Raw genomic sequence first — 22,225 nt, 5'->3', positions numbered from 1 at the left:
CGCCGTCCTGTGTGCCCAGCAGCAGCGAGGAGGGGCCGCACGCAGCGCCGGCTGGACGCGGGCGGTCTCCGCGTCGCGCCCACCCGCGGGGCAAAGCGCCGTGACTCCGGGCACTGAGCGGCGGTCCGCGGAAGCAGGCAGACCTCGGGGCTCCGGCCTGCGGGCTCCGAGCAAGAGGGAACCACCGCGGACTGGGAAAGGAGAAGGGAACTTCACAGCGTCGTCCAGCCAGGTGAGGCAGGCAGGACTTGCCCTTGGGCAGCCCGCGGGCGCGCAGGCTGGAGTCAGAGAGGCTCGGGGAGAAGTGAGCGCAGAGATTTCCACGGGCTAGAGAATCGGATTAAAAAGAAACATGAAAAGCAATCCAAGCAGCCTCTAGAGCCCGGGAGTTTAGAAGACACCCGCTCCTCCCTGGGAGGACAACAGTGACACGTCCTCGGGAAGACCAGGCGCTCCGGGACCGCCGCGGGTCTGCGCGGAGGAGCCTCCTACCCAGCGCGGGTCGTGCGTTCAGACGCCCACGGCGGCGGCCAGAAACCCAGATGCGCTGCGCAGCCCCGGGACGGCGGCCCGGGCAGGGGAAAGTCCGGGGCTGCGCCGCGCGCCGCTGACCCCGCGCGGGTTGGAGGGGTGTGCCCGGCCCCGCCCGCCTCCGCCCCCTCCCGCGTCCGCCGCGCGCCCCTCCCCGCGGCGGCGGTGGCGGCGGCGGCGCATCCAGGGGCGGCGCGGAGCGGCTCGCCCAGCCGCCAGTGCCTGCGAGCTCCCGGCTGCTCGGGGAATCCACTTCGCCGCTTTGACGCTTCTCCGTCCTCAGGATTATTCTGACGGCTTTCCTGTTTCTGGCAAAATCCTTCCTTTTAAAAGGAAAACTTTACTGCCATTTCCCTTTCCCGGGTTGGAGGAGAGGATTAAAAGTTCCCAGAACTGGTGCCGTCCGTACCGCCCGGGCTCCGGGACGGTGTTCGCGGGAGGGTGCTCGTCCCACCATGTGCACCAACATAGTTTACGAGTGGCTGAAAGCGCTGCAGCTGCCGCAGTACGCGGAGTCCTTCGTGGATAACGGCTACGATGACCTGGAGGTGTGCAAGCAGATCGGGGACCCGGACCTGGACGCCATCGGGGTGCTGGCGCCCGCGCACCGCCGCCGCGTCCTGGAGGCCGTCCGCCGGCTGCGGGAGCAGGACGCCGCCGCCGCCGGCCTCTACTTCACGCTGGAGCCGCAGCCGCCGCCCGCGCCACCCGCGCGGCCCGCGCTCTCCCTCTCCACCGGCCGCCGGAGGGAGCCGTGCGGCGGCCCGGGCCAGAGCGCCCGCGGGGACCCCCGCAGCCAGGCGACCGCCCCCCAGAGCAGGGAGCTGGTGAGCTACCCCAAGCTGAAGCTGAAGATCATGATCAGGGATAAGCTCGTCCGCGACAGCATCCACCTGAGCAAGCCCCCGTACTCCCGCAAGGTAAGGGGCCGCCGCCGGGGTGGCGCGCTGGGCGCGCGGTGGGAGGGGACTCGGCCCGGCCGCTCGGCCCGGGCTGGGCAGCCCGTCCCAGGTGACTGTGGGGAGCCTAGGAAGCGGTGGGTGTTTGGGCTTCTCTTCTATGCTCGTTCTTTATTCCTTCCTTCCTGGTGTCACTAGCGGTTGGTAAGACAAGAACTGGGTCCAGATGTGAATAGTAAACTGTGACCAAGTCTCTCTGTGTGGTCTGCGGGGCTCACCTGTCAGGGACTCGGCTGCGGGCGCTTCTCCGGCGGCAGCAAAGGGCAATTCCTGATGCCCTCGGTGGCGGAGCTCGGGTCTGACGGGACCAGGAGAAGGGGTAATATCCACGTTATCTCCACCCTCCCTTTTCTCGTTCTTTTCCTCACCCTTTCTGAGGAGCTCCCAAGGCAAATTGACGAACTCTTTCTCTTTAAAGAGTGGGAGATCACGCTCTGTTGTTCTCAGTTCTGTAAAGTCAAGTCCCAGCCCTGCTGCACATGTGAAAAGTGAACCAGTAACTGCAACATTGTGACGGGAAAGTGAACGGAACACAGGGACAGTCCATTTGAGATAAGTTCCTTCAACTGAAGCGTAGGGGGTCATAGGCGCTGAAGGCTCCAGACAGGATGGGCCCACTGAGCGTGTGCTGCCAGGGTCTTCTTGGCTGAGTCCCCTGTTTGGTTTAGTATTGATCCTGAAGAGGTGAGGTAGGTACAGCTGTGACTTGTCGAAAGTGTGAGTGGTTTTGCATTTGTCAGAGGAGGTCACAGCACCAGGAAGTGAGGGATTCCCTGGGCAGGGAGCCTCAGGGAAGGAGCCAGAAGTTACAGCAGCTGCTCCGTGAGAAAGGCTGAAAGATGGACGTGGGTGTTGAATAATGAAGTCACAGAAAGTCTTCTTTCACACAAGAGTTCTGCTCCAGCGGAATCTGTTCCTGTGGGTTTCTCCAGCCCTCTAGGCACGGGGGCCTGACTGGAGAGGGAGGGAGAGGAGGAAGCACAGGGGACCCTCCGGGAGTGACCCCGGAAAAGGGCAGCTCAGCTGGAAAATCAAGGCGTAGAGAAGCCCTGGGGGAAACGATGGTAACCATGGAGATGATGCTACAGCTGGAGGGGATCTTCAACAGCCCCCCTTCAAGGGAAAGGCTGGTTATCCAAACATGGGCGTGTCTTGGCCTCATGCTGTATAGTAATGTCTGCGTTTAAGGAATTTCAAGCAAAAACTCTGTAAAAAGATAATAGTATCTAGGGTGGACTGGAATAAAGGGTTTAATACTATCCATATGTTATTTTGCAAGACAGATAGGCAGTTCAGATAACCTGCTTGAGTGCATTAGTTTTTTTTTTTTTTTTTAAAAAACTGTACAAAGAGGACAGGTTTGGAGGACAGGTCGCCTCAGATTAAACACATGTTCCAGTTACTCTGTGTTACTGATGTCTGTCCAAAACGGGAATGGAGAGGAGAGCATAACTTTGCCAGACTGATCAAGTTAGAGTTCTAAGTGTGGATAGAGGGACTGGACCTTCAGTGTAACAGCTCATTTCTGGAGTCAGCAGGGCCAAGGAGTTCCAGGGCAGGATTTGTGACTTATATCTCAGGATGTGAGGTAGACTTAAGAGAATCTGAGTAGCGGGCACATGGTAAGTTCAAGTGCTGGCCAGAAGGGGAGGCAGAGAGCAAGGGCTGCCATTAGGGCTTGCTTATCTTCCAGGCAGAAAGCTGTGTATTGGGGCGGAGAAGGCAGAGGACCTCGTGAGGGGTGAGGGCCTGGCTGGAGCTGAGAGCGGGGGACTGGAGGTCACTCATTGAGGTTCTTTATTCAATTTTTTTTTTTTTTTTTCAGAGAGGAGAGAGAGAGAGAGAGAAGGGGGAGGAGCAGGAAGTATGTGCCTTGACCAGGCAAGCCCAGGGTTTTGAACCGGTGACCTCAGGTCACTTTATCCCACTGCACCACCACAGGTCAGGCTCACTGAGGTTCTGATACTTAACAAGACAAGCCTAGATATCAAACTTAGAAGCTGAGGAAGATTCCCTAGTGGGAGGCTGTCTTCAATGTCTGAGCATAGGCTTTGGGCTGTGGACTCCTGCCTAGATCAGTGATATGTTAATGCATTTGAGCGAGCACAGTTTATAGGAGAAAATTTCACCTTGCATGTTGATACCATTTACTTTCCACGTAAGTAATTGTTTCAGTCAACTTCTATATAAGTCCCATAATAATAACGCCTGATAATAAAGATAGGCCCCCATTCACTTTCTGTACAAATTTAATGGGGACCAAAAAAAATGGAGCTGACAAATTTGATCATAAAAAAATTATTATGTCATGTTCACATATTCGTTCCATGGAAAACAAACACTGAAATTGTAACTAAAATATGCTTAGTGTATCCCATACTGAGCATACACGTGTGTGGCAGTCAGATCATACTGGCCATTCCGAGTGTGCTCTATGGGTGTTTTTTCTTAATTTGTGCATTTTCAATTACTTCAGAAGTTGTTCTCTGATGCAGCTTACATATTTGCACACAGCGCTAGGGTTCTTTAAAATGTGATCTGTGTTATAATTGCTCCAGATTCCTTGGCTCTGTCATTGTCAGAATGTGCAGTATTTATTCTATGCATTTGGAATTCTGCTCATTAGAGTGGCCTTAATTTTCCTGTATTCCCTTTATAGTCATGTGGATTGTCAATCCCTGTGATGTGTGTGTGTGTGTGTGTACTCTGATGAGAATATTATATGGCTTGAATGTGGACTACACGAAGGGTGATCAAGGCAGGGATAGTGAATCTTGCAGAGGGAAGAAAGTTGAGAGATTTTTCCCAAGAGTTCCTGGGAGGACTGGAGGATTTAGGGTTTGCTACAGTAACACTTAATGTTCCTGGGTACTGTGCTATAGTGTTGTGTTATTAAATCTTATCTCAATTGCCATTCTTCCCTCTAAAGAGAGTTAAAAGGTAAATTAAAAGCAAGTTTCTCGGGTGACCGGAGGTGGCGCAGTGGATAAAGCGTCGACCTGGAACGCTGAGGTTGCCGGTTCAAAACCCTGCACTTTCTGGTCAAGGCACATGTGGGAGTTGAAGCTTCCTGCTCCTTCTCTCTCTCTCTCTCTCCCCCCTCTCTAAAATGAATAAATAAATAAATAAATAAATAAATAAAAAGTAAGTTTCTCTTTGCTTTACAAAGAAGGGCTGTAGCTTGGAGCGAGCACCTGGGCTCCAGTCCCTCTCCTGCCTCGCATTTAGCTTCTTTCACTGCTGTGACTTCTACCTTAGTGAGATGAGGATCAAGTGGTTTCGCAAGGTAGGGCTTACGTCAAGTGTTCATACATCATTGCATTACCAGGCTGCTCTCTGCCGAAGCCTTCTGCCCTGCTCCAGGTTGCTGTGGCTGGCTGGTTGCAGAAGCGCTGCCTTCAAGAAACTTGGAGTCTGGCAGGGAAGACATAAAGTGAATGAAGGATTATGATTCTGTGTTATGATTGCTTTGATGGAGAGCACATGCTACCATGGACAGGTGCATCCAGCCTAGTTTGCAGGGAGGTGAGGTCAGGGCAGGCTTTCCAGAACTGGTATTTAATCTGAGAACAGAAGGTTGGGAGGGTTTAGCCTGAATGAGAGTAGGGTCCTAGGGGGCTGTGTGTTCTAGGCAGAGGAGACAGTGTGTGTGCAAAGGCCAGAAAGGGAGGAAGTCTGGTGTACAACAGGAATTTAAGGGAACTTAGCTTGTCTGGAGCACAGAGTGCTGGGAGGAAGTGGCAGAAGACCATGAGACAGGCAGTGGCTGGTCCTGGGTGGCCTTGAGGTCATATTTAGGAGTTTGGAGTGTATCTCAAGTGGGAGCTATCGATGGATCCTGGCCAGAGGCAGGGTAAACAATTGGGAGGTTTCTGCAGTGTCAGACGGAGAGGTTTGCACAGTGACATTGGGGGAAGAACAGTGGAGGTAACTGAGTGGTGGAATTAATAGATCTTGATGACTGTATAGATGCCAGGGTGAAGGGGAGGGATCACATGCAGATTTCTGGTTCCGGATTGGAATGCCATTTCCTGAGACAGGGCACTCAGGAGAAGAGCGTGTTTGGGGAGAAAGATGTTGCTTTCAGGTTTAGACATGGACTATGTGCCAGTGGAGTATATGGACATAGTGGTCTACTTGGCAGTTGAAAATTTGACAGTGGGGCAGAGGAGGGATTCTGGGACAAAAGATCTAGATTTGGGAGTCAGAGGTACACTGTAGCTATGAATGTGAAGGAGCTGTGGAGAGAGAAGAGGGAAGACCAGGACAGGACGCTGGGGAGCAGCAGGACGTAGGAGAGGAGCAGAGGAAGAACTGAGGGAGGGAAGGGGCAGCAGGGAGGTAGAGGTCGGCAGCACGTGGTGTTCTGCACGGGGGCGGGTGGGGGGAGCAGCGAGGTGCAAGGAGGAGGGTCGGTCAGGAGAGCCATTGTGGTCAAGTCGGACAAGAGCCCAAGTGTAGCCCTGAGGAGTAGATGCCCTGCTGCTGGGGACTCTGAATGGTGGAGTTCAGTGATGGAGCCAATGGGAGGAAGGGGGAACAGGGAACACAGCCTTTTCTGGTGTGTGTAAGACTCTTTGTTTAGAGCAGTTTAAGGTTCACAGCGACTTGAGAGGAAGGCACAGAGATGCCCCATGTACCCTCTGCCCTACACGTGCACTGCCTCCACCATTCCTGTCAGAGTGGTGCATTTGTGACAATGGGTCAGCCTATACTGATAAATTATACTCCCCTATGAAGCCCAGAGCTTACATTAGGGGACCTCGGGGGGTTGTGCATTCTGTGGATTTGGAAAAATGGATAATAACATGTACCTCCGGTTGTGGGATCCCACAGAGCACTCCCTCTGCCCTAAACTCCCTCTTTGCTCTGGCCACGCCTCCCTCCGTTGCCCCCCCCCCCCACGATGAAGATGTTACCCTCTCTGTAGCGTTACCTTTTTCAGCAGGTCCTCTGTCGGGGCTCGTACAGCATGTAGCCTTTTCAGACTGGCTTCTTTCACTCAGAACTATGCATTTAAGTTACTTTCATGTCTTTCCATGCTTGATAGCTCATTTCTTTTATTTTTTTATTTTTAGTTTTCTTTTCATACACAATTGAATAGCTCATTTCTTTTTAGCACTGGCTAATATTTCTTTTCCTGGATGCACCAGACAACTTTTTCACAAAACTGGACTGAGAACATAGAACTGAGGCTACAGCTAGAGGAAGAAAGGAGGCTTTGGCTCGAGGGAAGAGGTTTATGGATTTGTTTTAAGGATAAGAGAAACTGGAGCATGTCTATGTGTTGGTGGTGGAAACCAGAGCCAGCGAGGAGATGAGAGAAAGGACAGAGCCTGAAGGTCGGGGTCCTGGAGCAGTTGTGAGGGGACTGTGCCCGGAGCACTGAACGGAAAGGCGGACTCACCTGCCGTGGGAGAGGAGTGGCCCCGACGTGGTGGAGGGGAGAAGAGGAAGAATGGGCGTGGAGCTTGGGAACTTTGAGTGGGAGACATCAAAGAGCCCATTTTACTGACCTCTGACAGAGGTGGTGGGGAAGATGGAGGGACTAGAGGTTTATGGGTTAGGAGGTTGTGCTGATATATACAAATACGTAATAAGTATAATGACGTGGCATTAATAGCTATGCCTAAATACAAACAGGGTAAAATAGTGTTATAGGATATGCATGGCTATACATAAAGGTACCCTCATCATTCAAAACCTGTGCTGCAGGACACAGGCTGTGAGTACCATGTCCTTGAGTCCCATGAGGTTTGGCCGTCATTGTGAGGAGGTGGGGATGGTGCGGGGGAAGGCATTCTGTTTTCTAGCAGGAGTGGAAAGTTAGAAGGCAGATACTGGGGTGAAGAATGGATAGAGGGGTAGAATTCTCTACTTCTTCACCTAAAAAATATCTCCTTTGCACACAGAACCAATTAAAACTGTTTGAGTTAGCCCTGACCGGTTGGCTCAGTGGTAGAGCGTCGGCCTGGTGTATGGATGTCCTGGGTTTAGTTCCCAGCCAGGGCACACAGGAGAAGCACCTATCTGCTTCTTCACCCTTCCCCCTCTCCTTCCTCTCTCTCTCTCTCTTACCTTCTTGCAGCCAAGGCTCCATTGGAGCCAAGTTGGCCTGGGCGCTGAGGATGGCTCCATGGCCTCCTCCTCAGGTGCTAGAATTGCTCGGCTTGTGTTGCAAAGGAGCAGTGGCCCAGATGGGCAGAGCATCGCCCCCTGGTGGGAATGCCAGGTGGATCCCAGTCAGGTGCGTGTAGGAGTCTGTCTGTTTGCCTCCTTACTTCTTACTTCAGAAAAATAAAGAAAAAAAACAAAACAAAAAAAAACCTGTTTGAGTTAGTACAACTTTATTTAATAATGTTGTAAATGTGTTAAACTCCATTCATATTTAATTAAGTGGTAAGATTCTCAGGGGAATATGGCTATTAATGGCTATTTGGAAGAGATGGCTCAGGGTGAAGGAATTTGGAGAGACGGAGGTGGCAGACAGCTTCTGTGCCCGGGGCCAGGGAGGAGGATACAGAGGAAGTATGTAAAAGGGAAAGAGAGAGGTTGGCAAGGATTGGCTGTGTCCTTCAGAGTTTTGTCTCGAATCCTGGCAGAAGCCCAAGTGATAATAAATACTTCTCCCTCCCAAGAGTTCCTCCGACTTCATGAAGTTGTCAGGGACAGACTGGAAGCTGACAAAGTCCAGTGTCCCCAGCTCAGAGCCACATCCTCAGGTGCCCTCAGCCTGGGCCAGTGAAGGTCCTGCCAGGCTTCTCCGGGTTCGGTCCCTGACGGGAACACGGTAGGAAGAAGGGCAGGGGTGGGTAGGGGCTGGGTGACCATGGCCTCAGCACTTTCTTCGTGCCCCTTGTGGTCCGCTGTCCGCGGTGTTCCCATACATGTGGACCGTCGGCCAGATAGCCATTCATCCATCTACCCGTCTATCTGTCCGTCTGCTTAACAGAGACCGGCAGTGTGCCACGTGTCTGTGTTGGGTCACACCCTTGGCAGTTCCCTGAATGAAACTGGAAACTGGCCCCTGTACATGGTGGGCAAGGAAAGGGCAAAGAAAGAGGCAGACCACCCAGACTGGCAGGTGGCAGGTTTAACAGGCAAGGGAACTCACATACCGAGCTTGTCTTGGGCGGACCCCTGCCCACCAGAATCTTAAAGTTTATATAGCAGCCTTTACAGGGCTCGGTCACATGCACAGTCCGATGGGCTCAGTAGCACATCGCCCCCTCTAGCCTGCATCCCTGCAGTGGCTCCCTGTGAGGGAACCATGGGTGAAGTGTACATTCTAAGGACAAGGGACGGGGATGGGGAAAGGAGCCTTTTCTTGGGTCCAGCTCTTGGGTCAGCTGGCAGCCGTGTCCTTTTGATGACCTCCAAAAGCCCAGCGCTAGGTTCCCAGCAGTGAGTCAGACGGACATGGTCCCTGCTCACAGGTTAATGGACGTGTCCGTGGAGGGTCTACCTAACCCAGCGTCCGACTCGTATTCGTTGTACCACATACAAACCTAATATTATTTCTACAGATGCCAAGGATTGGGGAATTTTGCAATTATGTTTATTTCAAATGTTAAAAGATCAACTTCAGGCCCTGGCCGGTTGGCTCGGCGGTGGAGCGTCGGCCTAGCGTGCGGAGGACCCGGGTTCGATTCCCGGCCAGGGCACACAGGAGAAGCGCCCATTTGCTTCTCCACCCCTCCGCCGCGCTTTCCTCTCTGTCTCTCTCTTCCCCTCCCGCAGCCAAGGCTCCATTGGAGCAAAGATGGCCCGGGCGCTGGGGATGGCTCCTTGGCCTCTGCCTCAGGCGCTACAGTGGCTCTGGTCGCAATATGGCGACGCCCAGGATGGGCAGAGCATCGCCCCCTGGTGGGCAGAGCATCGCCCCTGGTGGGCGTGCCGGGTGGATCCCGGTCGGGCGCATGCGGGAGTCTGTCTGACTGTCTCTCCCCGTTTCCAGCTTCAGAAATGAAAAAAAAAAAAAAAAAAACAAGGAAAAAAAAAAAGATCAACTTCAGTCAAAACTTGAGTAAAGATTATCGGTGATGTGATTTAAGATCAAAATGTGTTCATTAAGAATTATCAGAGGAGAACTGGGAACACAGATGCTAAATGACTCAATGGCTCCTACAGGACCTTTAGAAGGAGACCTCTGCCCTAGGGCCGGGCTACCCTGGGGCGGGTGGGGCGCCAGGCGCAGAATTCCAAAGGGTGCTCTTCTGAGGGGTGGCCCAGTCTGGGCCCTCCTAGGAGCCTGGCCTCCTTTAACAAAGAAACCACTTTTCATGATGTATCTGGTGTTGGTGGGCATTGTAGGCAGCGCTCAAACCCTGACCTGGGCAGTCACCTGCTCTGCAGACATGTCATCCCTGCCCTCAGAGTGTGAGAGCTGAGATGACCAAGCTCTCCAGCTAAGCCACACGGATCTCGTGAGCTGCGGCAGCCGCGCGTTCATCCAGGTGGGAGAGTACTGTGCATTCCTACGAGGCCCCTTTGCGGACACTGGGCGGCAGGGGTTAAGAGCACAGGTCAAGCCAAGCGGCGGAGTTCAAGTCCCGGCTTTGCTCCGTGTCTGGTCACCTTCGGCCCCTCTGTAGAAAGCAGGCCACACCAGCGACTCCTTCAGAAGGTTCTGATGTTGATTCGATGAGCTAGTTCTTTGTGAACTCATGAGGCCAAAGAGTTTATCGGTTTCCTGGGGCCGCCATAACAGAGTACTCACCCTGGGTGTCTGAAAGGTGATGCTTCTTCTTCTCTCTCCGTTCTGGAGGCTGCAAGTCCAAAGTTAAGGTGTTTGTGCGGGTCCTGTGCCAGCATGCTCAGGGGTGGCACTGGGATTTGCCTGGAGGGGCCACCAGACAGCCTCTGTCTGCTGCTCTCAGTTTGAGGCAGGGATCCCAGGGCTCTGCCAGATCCTGCGGCCCGAGACAGAGCAGCCGGAATGTAGCCGGACCTGCAGCAGCGCCTTCCCTTGTCCTGGGCCCAGCTCAACAGCAGCAGCTTTGCAGGTCTCTCGCGACATGCCCTGCAGTACACACCCAGCCGAGGGCGGTGCTGCCTCCAACGCCCGGAGAGGCCCATGCGGCCTTGTCCTCTTTTGTGGATGTAGGAAGGGCCAGATGCAACAACTTAATCCTCATTTCAGAAAGGATAGCTCTGTGTGCCGCAGGACCCCTGGGTATTTCACCGAAGTGGAAAGCCCCCGAATTGTTGATGAATTTCCCACCTTCCTACATGTAGATGTCTTACCAGGAAGTTTAGAGAGGTTGCTACTTCTTGCTCAGCAGGTCCAAGCAGCATCATGTTGTCACTGTAATGGACCAGTGTGGTGTCTTGTAGAAGGCAGAGACGACCAAGATCCCTGTGAACTCAGTTATGACATCAGGCTGGAGGGTTGATAGGCCCTTGAGGTAGGACAGTGAAGGTGTACTGCCACCTCGCCAGCCGAAAGTGAATTGCTTCCTGTGGATATTGACAGGTGTCGAGGAAAAAGCCTTGGCCACCGATTTGCCTGGCCGCGGGTGAGTGCCCCCCTCTCTTGGCTCCTGTTTCCCTGTCCCTAGCTTTGCTCGAACACGTCAGCCTCTGGTCATGTATCCTCTATATACAGAAAAGTCGGTTGTCCCAGGTCTCATTTCTGATAATAAAGGTGTTTGGCAATTAATCAGTGGTAGATTTTTAGTACAAATGGTTTGCCGTGTGCCTGAGGACACCCTAATAATGAAAATGATTTTTAAAATATATGAATGCTTCAGAACCGAAATATTCCAAGTAGGGTGGTAGTCTTAAGCACAGTCACTGGGCCAATGGCAGTGTTGCAGTGACTCAAGCAGCTCTGAGACTCTGGCCCCTGCAGAACAGCCCGTAGAGCAGGGGTCGGGAACCTTTTTGGCTGAGAGAGCCATGAACGCCACATATTTTAAAATGTAATTCCATGAGAGCCATACAACGACCCGTGTATGTTAGGCATTATCTAATAAGAATTTGGTGGTGTCTCGGAGGACAGCTGTGATTGGCTCCAGCCACCTGCAACCGTGAACATGAGTGGTAGGAAATGAATGGATTGTAATACATGAGAATGTTTTATATTTTTAATGTTATTATTATTTTTTATTAAAGGTGTGTCTGCGAGCCAGATGCAGCCATCAAAAGAGCCACATCTGGCTCGTGAGCTATAGGTTCCCGACCCCTGCCATAGAGCATCCTCAGGGGCGGCAAGCCCTTCCTTCCTCTACGGTGGACCTGGTTTGGTGACTAGCTAATGTAACTAGAAATCCAATCAAATAACTGACAGTAATGACATTGAATGACGTGTGAAGCGGAAAACAGAATCTGACAACAAAATGAGTACTTTTTTTCTTGCTATGACTTGTAAACTGGTTTTAGATTTTATGATATTTGTAATCATTTTCCTACTTTCGAGCCCTTAAAAATATGCTCTCAGTGTGTATCCATGTCACAAATATGGACATTGCTCAACAAGGTTTTTCAAAACAATAGGCAGTGTGCTCTGTTTTTGCAAAGGCCAAGGCGTTAGTCATGGACTCTCCAAATAAACAGTGTAAAGGTGCCTGTGGCCCTGGAGACAATGAATGGGATAAATTGTGCCCAGATATTGGTAAGCTGCAGCATTCGATGGGTTAATCTGGATGCCCGGGGGGTCTTCTGGTGTCCTTACAGCTTTTTAGTGAGGCCTCTTAGAGAGTGCTCTTCCCGACACTGCTTGCTCATGTTTTACCGAAGTCAGAGTCATGATCATTCTTTCTTCCTCACTTTGAGTGCAAAAAAATAAAAAAAAAGCTAAAAACAGAGGTAGCAGTATTAAGGATGTCCTTAGCTATTAGATAGTTGTGTAAGGTGCACCATAAAAAATAAGAAAGAAATAAGAGAGAAGTTTTGATTAAAAATGCCATATTTTTTAGATGATATAAATGCCAGATCCTGGTTGACCAGAACTATGTTCCAAAATGAACTTTTTGGAAGTAAGGTAACTCAGATGACATGGACTCGACCAGGCTGGTCCCTGAAATAAATAAGGGGTGCCTTAAGGTATTTGGAAGAGCAAAGAAAGCAAGCACACCAGGAACTGTGAGAGTCATAGCTTCTCAAGGTCACGGCTGGTGTAGGGCTAGAAACAGCATCAAGTCCTTGCCTATAACCAAGGCTTATTATTACTACTACTAGCACTTGAGTTGAAAGGCTTTTAACAGCTGTTTTCTCAGTTTTATGGGAAAAATGCGGTTTCAGCTCAACCACTGATTTGTACTTGGGGAGGCCTGGGAGGAGAAGGAAGGGAGTCCGTGTTTCCGGTCAATATAAAAGCGATTAAGGGTAACTGTGGATCGTGCCAAAAGGCATTAAGCATACAATCTCTCTTATGTAGAGACTAAGTGACATCTCATAGTTTAAGTTTTTATTACTGCTTCTAATTGAAATAAATAGTCTAATGAGCTCTAAAAACCTGGCTATTATGTTTCCATAAAATTGTAAATTTATTTTAAAAAGACCAAGTTCATTTGGGACATGTCAGAAAAATACGGAAAATAATTTATATATTTACCAAAATCATGATGAGCAGATTTTTTCAAATTATAAGGTGTTTCCCTAGAACATACCATAACTTTATAATAAACTTAGAAGTGTGTCTATTATAATGGACCCCAAGAGTGCATCTTATTTTTAACAGCCCACCTGTATCTGTACTTGACAAAATTATTTCAATAGTCCGAGAATAATGCACAATACTTGTTTTCTTGATATCCTCTTTAATTTTCAAGCAATTAACAATTAAAATGAAGATATGTTTCAATTTTAAAGTACGTAAATTTAGTAAAAAGAGCTCATCTATACAATAGAATTTGTACTTAAACTGAAAGATTTCATCTTTCACTTTGTACTTGTTTCACTGACTTGAATTTTCAACACAAATAAAAACTCCCACCAAGTGATCACATGAGAATAGTAGAATTGAAGAAAGTCGAGGCTTGCCTCGTTGTTTTGTGAAATCATGGTGCCGTCACTGCTCATTTCACATCGCTTGTTAAACGTTAGGATGTAGAGTACCACGGGAGACACGTGACCGCTTTTACAAACTTGATCTAGAAAAGGACTGTTATCACCAAAGCTGTGGGTTGGTTCCACAATATACATATTGAGGAGTTCTCTGACTTAGTTTCCATGTAAAACTCGATGCTTATGAAAGGACCAGTAATAAAAAGATACTAATATGATGCAAATACATAAATCATCTACACTCAACAGCAGTGGTGGCCACTAGAATGTAGGCCAGCCGAAGACTGTTTCCAGGGAGGAGTATTTTGTTACTGACATTGTTAGGCCTTATCTGTCAGGCAGGCTCAGGATTTAAAGTTTTATTTTGGTCTTAAAGACCCCTGTGCTACCTATAACTGGGGTGAATCCTTCCCTTTGTCCTATCGTTGGAAGACATAAAAAAAATATGATCATGTTAGTTTAAGAGAAGTTATTTCTTCTGCAAAACGGAGCCAGTATCTATCACACAATGTTGTAGTATGAATTAAATGGGATCATGTTTATAAAATTGGTTTGTAAATTCTGAAAGGACTTTGTAGATTCAAGGTCTTCTTATTGAGTTAATAAAGCATTATGGGCCTGACCTGTGGTGGCGCAGTGGATAAAGCGTCGACCTGGAAATGCTGAGGTCGCCGGTTCGAAACCCTAGGCTTGCCTGGTCAAGGCACATATGGGAGTTGATGCTTCCAGCTCCTCCCCCCTTCTCTCTCTCTGTCTCTCTCTCCTCTCTGTCTCTCTCCTCTCTAAAAATGAATTAAAAAAAATAAAGCATTATGTGTCTTATAAAAATTTGAAAATATCTCTGATTGAAAAGTAAGCACGCTGAATTAAGAAAATTTGGAGAACAGAGAAGCTGATCAATCAGGAATTTAACAGGTCTGTATACAGTTCCCATAGCTCCTGTCTTGTCCATATGCATAAACCGACTCTTATACTGCATGTGGGTAAGGGAAGGCTATTCCTCTGTCAGCAGATATCATTTAAAAATGATCTTAAGCCTGACCTGTAGTGGCGCAGTGGATAAAGCGTTGACCTGAAAATGCTGAGGTCGCTGGTTCGAAACCCTGGGCTTGCCTGGTCAAGGCACATATGGGAATTGATGCTTCCAGCTCCTCCCCCTTCTCTCTCTCTGTCTCTCTCTCCTCTCTAAAAATGAATAAAATAAATAAATAAATAAATAAATAAATAAAAATAAAAATGATCTTAATACAAAGATGTATTGTTGACCTCTAATTTTGTGACTACTTTTATCCTTATCAATCCTTTCTCTAGTCCAAAGATCAGTTGATATTTACTTATCTATCTCCAATTCTTTTTTGTTTTTATTTCTACATTTAACTCTCTTGTCCATTTGAAATTGATTTTGGCACATGATGGAGGGCAAAGCTGTAATGACAGACATAATCATTCACATTACTTAATTTTATCACTTACTTTACAGGAATTTTAGCTTTTATTTTTGTGCTCTAGTCTTATTTGTCTGGAATTTTATAGAATGGTATTAAACAATAATGATAATTACGTCTTCTTGTCTTATTCCAGATATAAATGGAAACACTGCAAGTAGTTTGCTATTCTGCTATTGGCTGTCAGGTTCATATATTCTTGATGTTTAAAAAGCATCTTTGTTTTTCTAACTTGTATCCATTTTTATTGGGAATGGATTTTTGATGCTAGTAAATGTCTTTTTAGCAACTAAAAGTAACTAAGAGTCTTTTTCTTACTGAGCCTAATGTTATGTGTTACATTAACAGGTTTCCTACTAGTAAACCATCCTTACGTAGTTGAGGTGAAGTAAGTAATGAAATGGGGGCTTTTGAAGTGCGAGGAGGAATTTTGACATCTTACCCCCAGATTGTCATGACATTCTCTTACATGCCATATCCTTTCTTTCATAAATAATGTTTGACATTTACCTTCTGTTTGGGAACGACTTTGACAATTATTGTCATGATATGATATGATATAGGGTTTGGCAAAAGTAGGTTTACAGTTGGGAGTATATGAAACAGGGTTTATTCTTGTACTGTTTATTCATTAATGATTATATTACTATTTGTATTATATGTCTTCTTCTTATTATTATTCTGTGTCCTTACTTATGATTTATCTCTTAAGTAATGATGGCTGGTAATTTACCAACTTTGGCCCAGCCTGTGTATTACAGTGAATTCCTGCGGATGGCTTTTTGGAAGGTGCACTCTCTTGTCACCACAAACACAAGAGGCAGGGCAGCCCTGAGATGTGGGGACTGACATTGCACCCTTGCTGCTGAAATGGCAATAGCTACAACAGGTTTTGGTTAAGAGTTCGTTTTCTGGTTGGTGCAGACCTTTTGTTCCTGCACCAGAGGGCAGAGACTTGGAAGGGGACGAGGAGTTCTCTTGAGTCCTTATTGATCTTACTGTGGTGACAGTACCTTCCCCTCCTTCTACTCACTGCCCCTACCACCCATGCCCCATCAACTTGTCCGCTCCCTTCCTACCCTGACCCCAGGCCTTTTAGTGGAAAATACAGATGGGGGCTTCTTGCCAGGTACCAGGTTAAATTCTAACCCCTTATGAGAGAAATTGAAATGACGGTCATCTTAATGTGAATGTTTGGCTTTGCATAGAAACAACAGCCCGATGTGTAACAAAGGCGAAACGGGAAAACTCTGTTGAAATATAATTATAACAAATCTTTAAATTACTCTTAAACATTTGCGAACAGCTCAAATAGAATGATTTTTTTAAAAGGTCGTTGAAGCAAGGATTAAAGATGGGGTGAAGTAAGGGTACGTTTCTAGAGAAAATCCCACAGCTGGTGCTGAATTCAGCTGAGTTTGCAGAAATGGAGTTTCCCAGAGCTCTCCCCAAGCTAACCATCAATCATGCAGTAAAGATATAGCCACTTTAAAGTAACCATGTATCAACAAGAATGGAACATTGCCGGATTATGAAGCACTCCTCTGGGAAGCTCTTGATTGACAAAAGTCAGAATGCTCTAAGTAGCAGCAATATTTTCATAACCGGGAAGTAATAAAGCCATAGGTAATCTTTATGAAGAGAAAATAGTTTACGTTAGGAAAAAAAAAACAAAATACTGAACAATTTGGGGACCTGCTTCCTTCGGGATCTGGCTAAGGTGAAAAGTAATTCTACCTAAATGTGAGAGAAAAAAAATGTTAATTTGGTAAGTTGTCAATTGCTTCCGAGGTCTTACATTCTTTTTTTTTTTTTTTATCATTTAAATAAATTTTTATTAATGGTAATGGGATGACATTAATAAATCAGGGTACATATATTCAAAGAAAACATGTCCAGGTTATCTTGTCATTAAACTATGTTGCATACCCCTCGCCCAAAGTCAGATTGTCCTTCGCCACCCTCCATCTAGTTCTCTGTGCCCCTCCCCCTCCCCCCAACCCTCCCCCTGTCCCCCCTCCCCCCACCCCTGGTAACCACCACACTCTAGTCCATGTCTCTTAGCCGAGGTCTTACATTCTAGTCACTGTCCTTTATGAGGCATCTAAAGAAAGGATGGAATCAGTTGCTCTGGGGGAGCACACCAACCCAGGTTACCTCTGGCTTGCATAGGCTTGTACAGTAGGAAAAAATTCAGGATATCACATTGTATCCATTATGGATTAGAGTTGAGCCAGAGGGTATACAAAGTAATTACTCTTTTGAGAGCTACTTCGTTATAGAGAGGTGAGGGAGAATAGGAGTTGGGTTGGTGACACTGACTTTGAGTTTTATTGCTGTCATTTTAAATCAGAGATTTTATTGTCGTTTTCTTGGCACAGCCATTTTGGCCAGCGTACTCTGTTAAAATGATCCTTTACATTGATATAGTTTCCTTGAAAATGGGTGTGGATTGAATCTTCTGATCTTTTCCTGATTGTTTATTAAAACACAGTGACAGTAAGGTGCTTGAACTGCTGAGTCGTGTCAGTTCTGTTCTATGGCAGGAAGTGTGGTATTGTTTATCGCCCTCAGCATTGCTGTTTGCAGAGTCACATGCTAAATAATATGTATCTTCAAAGTGATTTGCAGGGAGAGGGCCAGAGTGATAGTGTTCTTTCGAAAGCAGGCATATTGAAAAAGCTGGACCTTCGAACAGTAAGGTCAAGCTGTGCTCTGAAACCCTTTCCTTGTGCTTTAATTGCATCAGTTAGGAAAAGAAGACTTAATCTCAATTCAACCAAGTACTGATTACTGACAACTGCTTGGTTTTCCTCCACAGCTGGAGGGGACTTCTCTTCACTCTTGAGCTACCTCCCTCACTCTCCTGATAGAGTTTTGAAAGCTAAAATACTATTTTTCATTGCTACTGCGACTTACTCTTTTTAAGTCAGACGTGCACAAGTCAGAATAAGCTCCCTGCTGATGGAGGCCTCTTCAGAGAGTGCATAAGAAAACAGCTTTAGAATGTGCTGAATAGTCATAGTGGTAACTGAATATATTAATTGCTGAGTGCTTTACCACATTATTTCATTCAATCCTCAGAACAGCCCTCTGGATGAGATGTTATGTTTGCCATTCTTGTTCGATAGATGAGGGGAATGGAGCTTAAGAAACTTGAGTAACTTGTACAAAGTCACACAGTTAGCAGATCTCACTTGGAAACCAGGTGTGCTGACCCAGAGTCCATGGTCCTGATCACTACACAATTCTGCCTAAAAACATGGCTGAAAGGGATTTGTCTGTCCTACTGTTGGTGACATAGTTGTGGGGTACAGAGTGGATAAGTCCTAAAGATTTTTACTGTTTTCTTTTAAATGAATAACATACTGATTAGGATAAATTTCAAAGATATTATGGTAGAATGAATCCATGTTTTATATTTTATTTAAGACAAGAAGAATTTCTTCATTCTTTTAGCACATATTAATTACAAATACTGATTGACAAAAAGGAGACTAAAAAGTTATATATAAATGAAATCACACCAGGTTGGTGAGAAATGATCCGGTTAATCTTGAGCATCTAGGGATGAAGTGATTAGCAATCATTAAATATATATGATCACTACTGTGTTACATAGGGTGCAAAAGAAATACTGGTTTTCCTTGGCTTCCCTTTTCAGGAGTTTTTGCCATATTAAATGTCCTTGCTAAATTCATACCTTGGTACTTTAGTTTCTAAGTTCTTAAGATCCAAGTCTTTCCTTCTTTTAGACAATGCGGAGAATAATATGGGAACCAAGCACTTAATTGAATGATTCTTTTCTTATTTGAAGTAGTTCTTGAAGTTAATTTGAGTTGCTTTTGTAGCTTCTAGCACAGCTTTTGAATACACATAATGGCATATGGTGTTTAAGGTAGGATTTGGAAACAGTTGAAAGTCATTTTGGGCCTGACCAGGTGGTGGCACAATGAATGGAGCGTCGGGCTGGAATGTGGAGGACCCAGGGTCAAAGCCCCGGGGTCACCGGGTTGAGCGTGAGTTCATCTGGTTTGAGCAAGGCTCGCCAGTTTGAGTCCAGGGTCGCTGGCTTGAGCAAGGGGTCACTTGGTCTGCTGTGGCCCCTCGGTCAAGGTACATATAAGAAAGCAATCAATGAGAAACTAAGGTGCCTCACTGAAGAACTGATGCTTCTCATCTCTCTCCCTTCCAGTCTGTCTGTCCCTATCTGTCCCTCTCTCTGTTGCTGTCACAAAAAAAATAAATAAATAAATAAATAAAAAAGAAAACAAGAAAGTCATTTTGGTAGACAAGTTAGCTAGCTAGTGGATAGTCCTGTTTTTAGACCCAAATCCCAAACAATCAAATGGAAAACAAACAAAAATGTGATTACCAAGGGGTAAGGCTGGTTTTCTTAGAAATGTGCATTACTATGGAGAAATGAGTCATTAATAGCTTGATCATGCCTGACCTGTGGTGGTGCAGTGGATAAAGTGTCGACCTGGAATGCTGAGGTTGCCAGTTTGAAACCCTGGGCTTGCCTGGCCGGTCTAGGCACATAGGAGAAGCAACTGCTATGAGTTGGATGCTTCCTGCTCCTCCCTACCCTTCTATTCTCTCTCTCTCTTTTCTCTCTCTGAAATCAATAATAAAATCTTTAAAAAAATACAACAACAATAAAAGCACTTGATCATGTATGTATCTCCACTATTGTGATAAGCATAGTTTCCCAATAAATCACTTTTAAAGTTTTTTTTTTGCATATATGTCTTTGCTTAAAAAAATCTATTTAATCATTTGTAATAATTATCCCCATTACTTAGATTCATGCATTTGAATGGCCTTTTTTGCTATTAAAATTAAGAGTAAATATTTGAAATTCAGCAAGTAGTGATGATAAAATTAGAGAAATAGGCTGTCTTCTAGACCTTAATTGTGAAGGGCAATTAGCCTGTTCTGAAGAATTAGTTGACATATTGGATAGTTCCAGTAAGGCTGAGCCCATGTTTTACATCTGAATGTCAATATCATGTGTGTTTGAGTTGGACTTTGTCTAGGATACCTTCAGATCATCTGAGTGTCAAATACACTCACTTACTGAATATGAGGCTTAATCTTGTTGGAAGAAAAGGGAGTTTCAAAATAATGAGAAAGCCTGGTTATACTGTAATGTCCTATAGGGTCAACAGCTTGTTTTAAATAATATTAAACTCTACAATTTTTATTTCACTTAGGGTGTAGAAAGCCATGAAAAAATATTGGTTCTCCTTTAACCACGAGGAAAAAGATGGATAACCTATAATGTCCTACCTCTCATTCATTCCGTCAGAGACTTGACGTCTAGAGACAGTCAGGTAATCTAAATGTCAAGGAGAGAAGGCATTTAGGACACATCGTTGTTCTGTCTTTGGCAGAGCCCAAGCAGAACGGTTAGTAGCCATCAAAGAAGATATAAGGAAAACAACTAAAATTTTTGTGAATTCTTTAAAAGCTAATATGGGCTAGCATAAGTTCAAATTCCCTGGAACCCTAGACATAAAGAACATCTGTATCTACTTGCTATTCTTCACCACAGTCCTCTACCAGATTACTCATGGGGAGAATTGGGAATGGGGCAGGAAATCAGAGCGCCCCTCAGTGGTGCAGGCGTGATCAGTACCCCTGGGAGACAGGCACAGAATCCACCAGTGTCCCAGCACTTCTGGCATAGGGCACAAAAGCTGTCAAAAAGGCCGGGGATGGGCAGGACACCTGGCCAAACACTTACATCCAGGCAAAGATTGGCAGTTATTGGGATAAGGAGAGAAAATGTAATCTCCTCTAAGACTTAGGGTAGCTAATTGCTCAGAAGCTGATAAAACTAGGCTGTTGCCTAGTGAAAGTGACCCTTTCTGAAGATCTCAGTCCTCTAGCAAATCCAGGAGCAGTCCGTACTACAGTCGTTGTCAGTTTGGAAACTGTGACCATAAATCCATAGCATCGTTTGACATTTACTAGGGAACAACGCACTACACAAGTGCCAAGCAGTACAGTTAATGGGATACCAGGCTCTCAAGTCAGATGCAGCGGGCTCCGTCACTTTTGATCTGTGGGACATCGAGCAGGTGGCTTAACCTTTCTCTGCCACGCTTTCCTTATCTATAAGTGGAAGATGATAATGTTTCCTAGCTCATAAGATTGTCCTAGGATTAAATGAGAAAAAGACGCATCAGGCATAGTCCTTGATATATAGTAAGCACACAATAAGTTAACGAATCTAATATGTATGCAATGTTAGCTATTATTAAAGATGAAGATGATGGATCTATTCACAGGCATGTTAGCAATAGAACTGTTAGCAAAATACTAGTTTTTGCAATTGTGTAACCTTATAGAATAAAGTGGACTTATTATTCCTGTGTGATAGTATTATTGAACAGTAACTTTTCTTGGCCTTATTCCAATAATTTGACGAGCACCCATTTATTATAAATATAATGTAGGTGGATTTATGCTGTGGGAACTGAAGGTTTGATGCTGTTTGGACTAGAAGCTTTAAGCGTCTTACTTATGAAGTATGCACACAAATAAGTTATTTCTTTGTGTTGTTAAGAGACACAGAAACATCAGTCGTCATTATTGCTTCATTGTAGGTCACGTCATAGGAAGCTGTCCAGGAGTTTTGCATACAGGAAGGGTGGTACTCAGGAACTGATGAATACACACACCAGTAATCTTACTGAACCTTTTGTACCTGCTGCCTCCTTCATCTCGCCCTTGGCGTAAACGCAGTCAGTGCCGATGAATACTCTTCCTATCATTTATTTTGCTAGCACTAGACTCATCTCGAACGGTTTGAAATATCCAACAAAAATAGATTGGGGACTTATACTTTGTAATGTAACACTCTTTTGAGTCTTCTCATGAAGTCATTCCTCCAGGGCTTGCCCCGTTTGTACAGTGCAAATGGGTATCTGAGATATATACTTACGATTCATATTGCGTGTGAAAAGGAGTAAAGTTAATAAAAAAAGGTTTATTAGTTTTAGAGATGGGTTGAGAGGACATTTAGAAATGTCATATACCGTTGGGATTCTTCAGCATTATTTTTTTGGGGAGGGGGGGGTCTTTTCTTTAAGGTGGACTAGTCTTTAGCCTACATGGGAAGATATTTTTCTGACATTTAGATTCTGCTTCAAAAGAAAGACAGACAACCATCAAACAAACATATTAGGAGTTTTTGCCACAGGAAAGGAAATAGTTGTTGTCTACTATTGAGCTCTCTCTTTAGCAAGAATTAACCTTTAGATTTTTGAACTA

At 46.0% G+C, this 22,225-nt stretch overlaps 1 protein-coding gene across 1 annotated transcript in view; it reads left to right on the top strand.

Annotated features, from left to right (window-relative positions):
• Window positions 1-653: 653 nt before the first annotated feature.
• SAMD5 (sterile alpha motif domain containing 5) overlaps window positions 654-22,225 on the top strand; it is a 48,373-nt gene continuing 26,801 nt past the window's right edge. Inside the window, exon 1 of the mRNA XM_066373040.1 lies at window positions 654-1,451. Within this exon, the coding sequence (XP_066229137.1) occupies window positions 987-1,451 (465 nt within the window). The 5' untranslated portion in view covers window positions 654-986. The remainder of the gene's footprint in view (window positions 1,452-22,225) is intronic.

The sequence above is a fragment of the Saccopteryx leptura genome, chromosome 3 (genome assembly GCF_036850995.1).
Source record: "Saccopteryx leptura isolate mSacLep1 chromosome 3, mSacLep1_pri_phased_curated, whole genome shotgun sequence".
Taxonomy (NCBI): domain Eukaryota; kingdom Metazoa; phylum Chordata; class Mammalia; order Chiroptera; family Emballonuridae; genus Saccopteryx; species Saccopteryx leptura.
This window is presented reverse-complemented; position numbering and strand designations above follow the sequence as displayed.